This window comes from Nicotiana tabacum, chromosome 5 (genome assembly GCF_000715075.1).
Source record: "Nicotiana tabacum cultivar K326 chromosome 5, ASM71507v2, whole genome shotgun sequence".
NCBI lineage: Eukaryota > Viridiplantae > Streptophyta > Magnoliopsida > Solanales > Solanaceae > Nicotiana > Nicotiana tabacum.
Genome location: NC_134084.1, coordinates 107,120,850 through 107,127,991, shown reverse-complemented (window position 1 = coordinate 107,127,991; position 7,142 = coordinate 107,120,850). Strand labels below are relative to the sequence as shown.

At 40.9% G+C, this 7,142-nt stretch overlaps 1 protein-coding gene across 1 annotated transcript; it reads left to right on the top strand.

The window, feature by feature from the left end:
• Positions 1 to 499: 499 nt before the first annotated feature.
• Positions 500 to 1,317, top strand: LOC142180902 (uncharacterized). The gene is made up of 3 exons (XM_075253005.1): positions 500 to 563; positions 734 to 870; positions 973 to 1,317. Exons 1-3 carry the CDS (start codon positions 500 to 502, stop codon positions 1,315 to 1,317), a joined length of 546 nt encoding a protein of 181 aa, XP_075109106.1.
• The last annotated feature ends 5,825 nt before the right edge of the window (positions 1,318 to 7,142 follow it).

The following is a 7,142-nucleotide window of genomic DNA, read 5'->3' as shown; positions in this document are numbered from 1 at the left end:
CAAATTTTGGTCAGGATAGTTCCATTAGTTTTAGGGGTATATTTGAACCCAAAACAAAATGTTAGAGCAAATTTTAGATCAAAAGTGTTGAGATGAAAGAGCTAACAGCTGGTTACAGCTGTGAATCTCACAACATAGTGTGTGAGCAAGGTGTAGGATAATAGTGAATTAGTTAGTTATGTTAGTTAGTGAGTGATTGGACAATAGGCTAAGTTAATTAGCTTAACAATGTGTAGTATATATAGATTAGCATTGTAAATATTTACTCACTTCTTTAATACAATTGTGAGCTTTTCTCCAGAACCGACTTTCACTCTCTCTTCTTCGATGTTCTCTGAGCTCAATTATCGTGCATCAATGGCATGATTTAATATGGTATCAGAGCTTGAGTAAATCGATTAGAGCTCAGTTTGATTGTTAGATCCTTAAATCTAGAGAAGCTATCTTCGTTCAAACTGGAGAAAGTTAGCTGTTTTTTCAGAAGTTTTGAAGCTCAACAATGGCAACATTAGACATTGATAATCCTAGGCATCCTTTGTTTCTACAGCCTTCAGACAATTCTAGTAATGTAATCATCTCGATTCAGCTTAAAGGAACTGAGAACTATTCAGTTTGGAACAAAGCGATGGTGATAGCATTGCGAGCAAAGCGATGGTGATAGCATTGTGAGCAAAGCGGAAGCTAGGGTTCATTGATGGAACTTGTACAAAATGTTAATTCATTGATGATCTAGGAGAAGATTGGGAGCGAGTCAATGCAACAGTCCTAACATGGATAATGAACACTGTCTCACCAGATCTTATTACTAGAATTGTCTATGCTGATAATGCTCATGAAGTTTGGCTAGATTTGGAGGATCGTTTCAACAAGGTTAATGGATCTAGAGTCAACAAGCTTCAGCGAGAAATAGCCACAATTTCTCAAGGTACTTCAAGCATTTCTGTTTATCATTCTAGACTGAAATCTCTATAGGATGAACATGGATCCTTAATTCCCTCAATCCCTGTTATTGCTGGAACAAGGGACTTTATTGAATACTTAGATCAACAAAAACTTTTTCAATTTTTAATGGGACTAAATGAGTCGTATAGAGCCATTAGAAGTCATATTTTGTTGCAATCTCCATCACCCTCAGTAAGTTGTGTATTTGCAATATTGATCAATGAGGAAAACCAGAGGAAGGTCTGTTTGTCTAATTCACAGGTCAATCTAGCAAGTGATATGAATGATTCCACAGCATTCATGAATACTAAGGATAGTCCAGCAAAATTTAGAAAATTTAACAATTTGTATTGTGAGTATTGTCGTTTCAAATGACATACCAAAGATACTTGTTATAAACTCCATGGTTATCCACCGGGCTTTAAGGGAAAGAGAAACCAGTAGTACAGACAAGCAAATGCAATGGTAAATAATGACAATCATGAGCAGGAAAATGCTAAGTACAAGGGAAAAGCTGAGGGACATCAAGGAATGGCTAATATCTTCACTGAAGAGCTGTATGGGCAGATAATGAGGTTGTTAAACAAGGAAAAATCAGATGATCACATGGCTAATATGGCAGGTAATGATACTTCACATTTGTTTGAAAATTGCAAAGATCCTTGGATTATAGATACTGGAGCAACTAATCACATGACTTCAAACTATAATTTGCTGCATAATGTGATTAATTTATCTGAACATAAGAGAGGTAGTGTGCATCTTCCAAATGGTAAGTTTGTCCCTGTTACATATCAAGGTAGTTACAATCTCACAGAAGATGATACAGTTCATGATGTATTATGTGTGCCTGAGTTTAAGTATAACTTGTTATCAATTTCCAAATTAACAAGGGAGCTGCAGTGCTCAGTGAATTTCTTTCCAACATTCTGTGTGTTCCGGGACCTGTACACTGGGAGGGTGAAGGGGATTGGTAAGGAGAAATGTGACCTTTATCTCTTGATCCCAAGGAAGAATGACATGAATAAGGAAGCATAGAGAATTAAGAGTTGTCTTGCTGCAGAAATGAAAACTAATATATTTACATGGCACAGAAGGCTTGAACATATACCTGCAGTGGTCATGAAGAAGCTAGATTTTTTGAAAAATAAGGAGATTTCAAGTTGTAGATTTGAAAGATGTATTGTTTGTCTATTAGCTAGACAAACAAGAAAGCCTTTTGTTCTTAGTAACAATAGAGCTGCAGAGATTTTTCATTTAGTACATGTAGATATTTGGGGACCATATAGAGTTCCTACATATAATGGGAATAGATATTTTCTAACACTTGTAGATGATCACGCAAAGATGATTTGGGTATTTTTGATGAAATTGAAGAGTGACACCATTGTGCTATTGAAATCATTTTTTAGACTAGTGCATGTGAAATTTGGGAAGAATGTTAAGATGTTGAGAACAGATAATGGTGCAAATTTTTTTAGCACAGAATGTAAAGTTTTCTTACCAGGTTGTGGTGTTGTTCATCAAAGTAGCTGTCCTCACACTCCACAATAAAATGGAGTGGTGGATAGGAGACATAGGCATATCTTAGAAGTTGCAAGGGCGTTGAGGTTTCAGGGGAGTATTCCATTACATTTCTGGAGAGACTGTGTACTGACAACAGTCTATCTCATCAATAGAGTGCCTTAGTCTTAGGGGGGAATCTCCATATGAAGTTTTCCATAAGGCCAAGCCAAGTTTGTTGCATCTAAGAACCATGGGTTGCCTGTGTTTTACTACAATCACAGATAAGGTTGACAAATTTTCACCAAGGGCAATAGTTGCAGCCCATATGGGATACTCAGAATAACAGAAGGGTTATAAGCTCTATGATCTCAAGGGAAAGAAGTTTTTTGTGAACAGAGATGTGACCTTCAAGGAAGACATCTTCCCTTTTCAATCTATGAAGAGAACTACCGATTCTCCTCCATGCACAGTTGGAAGAAATGAGAAGGTACAATAGAGAACATCAACACACATATATTGATAGGGAGAAAGCCCAGGCAAGACTCGATCAGGCCAGACTTCGAGCTCAATTGGAGTTAGCTTTAGATCCCGAAGACCACATAAGAGATATAGCCACCACTCGCCAATAGCAATTGCAAAACCAAGGCCAAAATCTCCAAGATTTCAGAGCACAAATCCATGATTTGGTCGTTTATACTTCTCGGAGTTATGTAAACTGCCAAGGGATGGATTATGAAAGGTTTCTAGAGCATGCACCTACTTTTGCCCGTCATCTTGCAATGGAGTTAGAAAGAATGTACCGTACACTAGGAGGTCAGCCGGGTCAAGCCCCACCATGAGTAGATGTTCCAGTGATTAAAAGCAAAAAATTGTGGAGTGAAGCGTAGTCATAGTTGTTGGAACTTTCCATATAATAGTCATGTTTTAGTTTAAGTCCATGTTGAGTCTTTTAAACCATTCTCTTAAAGTGTTGTCCAAATGTAATGTCATTTCTGTCTTTGTATTGTTTCGTTTGTTAAAAATAAATAAGAGTATTAATAATTGTTTCCACCAGAACTACACTCGGTCTGATTCACGCAGGGTAATGATACGTAGGAAATCTTCATAAGATTCGACCACAACCAAAAGAAAAGAATAAAAGGGGAGGGAAATAAAAGATAGGCGTGAGTGACAATAAAAGGTAAAGGTCAGGAAAAGCTAGGATGACACAAGCAACCGAGCAAATACATGATAGAAAATGGTTAATTGCCTAGGTGCATTGCATCCCAACGTGTAATTGCATATGTGTTAAACTCTAAAACTAACAAGTTTGTTGTTTTCCAGAGAATTCAAGCAGTTAGTTTATCTAGAGTATACTGGCACATTATCATTACCAAACCAAATCAAAAGGACCAATACCAGAAATCATGTCTATCCCGGATGTCGATACAAGTGTTGAGGTAGAGGAGTTAGACGTCAGTAAAATGAAAGAGGAGATGCTCAAATTTAAGCAACAGATGGCCGAGATATATCAGGCCTGGTCTAAAGGACAATCACCCCCAGCTTACCCTGCTAACCCTGCTTCCACCCCACCACCGGCTCAAACTCAGGATCATCCTGCCACCGATATATCCCCGAGCTTTCCCATTTACCAGCACTACCGGGGCACCACTTCTCATACACCACAATCTCCACTCCCTAAACCAATTCCATACCCTCCTCCACCAGTAACTTCTGTCTTCGTAGCACTTCCACCAGCTACACTCCACAAATCTCCTAGCGAGCCTATGTTCCAGGCCTAGGACAACCAATACTACCCTTCGGAGCCCACTTTCAAAGCTCCAGAAACCAATTCATATACTCCTCGCTTTGACCTCCCGATAGAAGCTGATAAACCAGTCAAAAATACCGAACATGAGGAGATGTTCATGAAAGTTAAAAGCTTAGAACAATCATTCAGAGACATGCGAGGGTTGGGAGGGCAAGTCAGCGTGGCCTACAAGGACCTATGTTTGTTCCCGAATGTGCAATTACCGGCAGGTTTCAAGATGCCCAAGTTCGATCTATACAACGGGCACGACGATCCAGTAGCCCACTTGAGGGGTTTTTGCAGCAAGATGAGGGGAACTGGAGGAAAATATGAATTGTTAATGGCTTACTTCAGTCAGAGTTTGAGTGGATCAGCATTGGAATGGTATACCCGCCAAGACCATGGGATATGGTACACATGGGATGATCTGGCGCAAGCATTTGCTTGTCACTTCCAATACAATCTTGAGATCATTCCAGATCGACTGTCCTTGACTAAACTTGCGAAGAAGCACAGTGAAAGCTTCAGAGAATATGGTTTCCGATGGAGGGAGCAAGCAGCAAGAGTAGATCCCCCAATGAAGGAAAGTGAGATGGTAGATTACTTCCTACAGGCTTTGGAACCTACTTACTATGGCCATTTGGTCTCAGCTGTGGGAAAGTCATTCAACGAAGTAGTAAAGATGGGGGGCATGGTAGAAGAAGTCCTCAAGTCGAATAAAATCATGAGCTATTCGGCTATCAAATCAACTACTCAGGCTATTCAGGGCAGCATAAGAGGGATTGGGAAGAAGAAGAGAGAGGAAGCAGCAATGGTTGATTCAGGAACTTGGTCTGGATCAGGAGGTTCACCTTACCACTACAATCAACCTCGACCCCACCAACAAACTTATCACCACAATCCACCCCAACACTACTATCCCCCACCAGAACCTCATTTTTCTGTCCACTATGCACAAGCATACAACCAACCTCCTGCCCACGCTCAATGGCGTGCTCCTATCCTACCAAATACTTATCCACATTCACGAGCCTACTAAAACACTCCCGAACCAAGTTTCAGGCCTAGTCAAGCACTCAAGGGTGATAGGTTGCAGAAAAAGAAAACCTTTACTCCATTGGGAGAATCATACACCAGTCTGTTCCACAGGCTAAAATAGCTAGATATGCTAATGTCGATACAGTCCAAACTGCCAAATCCTCCTCCAGAGAATCTTGACTATACTGTCAGTTGTGAGTATTGTTCTGGTACTCAGGGTCATGATACAGAAAAGTGCAATACAGGAGCTGATTGATACCAATAGAATTGAAGTTCAAGCTCCCGAAGCACCCAATATCAACAGGAATCCGATGCCTGCCCATCAGGAGGCAAATATGATCGAAATAGTGCATGCGGAGGGATAACCCAAGAAGCCATCACAGACCGTCATGATGATTCGGTCTAGTGGAGTCAAGATAGATGAACAATCAACAGATGAGAAGTTGGTGTTCAAGTAGAGCAAAAAGAGTGTTGAGCCATCTATGGCAGTTGAGAAGGGGTCTTTAAGCAAAGTTGCAACGAAACAGGAAGGGGTGAAGGTGATTGTACCGGGAGCAGCCAGCAAACCCATCATAATCGTCGAAGGAGCCCGCACAGATCGGGTTATTATCAAGCCAGTAACCCAGTTACCAATAATCAACAGCAAGGCTATTCCATGGAATTACGAATGGGTAACGGTGATGTACAAAGGGAAGGAAGTCAAAGAAGAAATCTGTGAAGTACAGGGTCTGACTCGCTCGGGAAGGTGTTTTACTCCCGAGGAGTTAAGAAGAGCTAAAAATAATCCTGCACTAATAAAGAAAGCCGTAACTGAAGAAGAAGCAAAAGAATTCTTGAGGAAAATGAAGCTGCGTGACTACTCTATCGTGGAACAATTAAGAAAGACGCCCGCTCAAATTTCCCTATTGTCATTATTGATCCATTCGGACGAGCACCGTCAAGCTTTAATGAAGATCTTGAATGAGGCACACGTTCCCGATAAGATCTCCGTGAATCACTTGGAAAAAATAGCCTACAAAATCTTCGAAACAAACAGAGTCACGTTTTCTGATGATGAATTGCCTGTAGAAGGTACTGAGCACAACAAAGCTCTTTACCTCACATTAAAATGTGAAAAATCTATGGTTACCCGGGTATTGGTTGACAACGGATCAAGAGCAAACATCTGTCCTATCTCCACTCTAAGCAAGTTGAAAATAGAAGATGGAGTTTCAGGTGCTGGATATAGCTGTTTCCTATAACTTGCTGTTGGGTCGACCATGGATCCACGCCGCTAAAGCAGTCCCATCAACACTACACCAGGTAGTCAAATTTGAATGGGATAGACAAGAAATAGTTGTGCATGGGGAAGACAGTTTATGTGCTCGCGGCAATGCCACTGTACCAGTCATTGAAGTGGAAGATGACCAGGGACCATGGGTCTACCAGGTTTCGGACACGATGTTGGTAGAGAAAGTTCCGGAGGGGAAATACATTCCAAATCCAAAGATAACCGTCGCATCAGTCATGGTAGCCTATGAGATGTTGAAGAATGGTTTTGTACTAGGTAAAGGTTTGGGCTCATCTTTGCAAGGCATCATACAGCCGGTGTCTCTTCCTGAAAAGTTGGGAACATTTGGTTTGGGATTCAAGCCCACTGCCGCAGACATAAGAAAGGCCAGAAAGCTAAAACAGAAGACATGGGTCCTTCCAAAGCCAGTCCCACGTCTTTCCAAATAATTTGTCAAGTCCGGTACCAGAAGTCGCCTGGTAACAACAATTCCCAGTTCTATGATTAATCCTGACGAGGAGTTAATTGAAAGGTTTGAAAAGTTGTTTGATGGTGTGAACATGGTGGAAAGTGGTGAAGGTCCTAGCAACGCAAAAA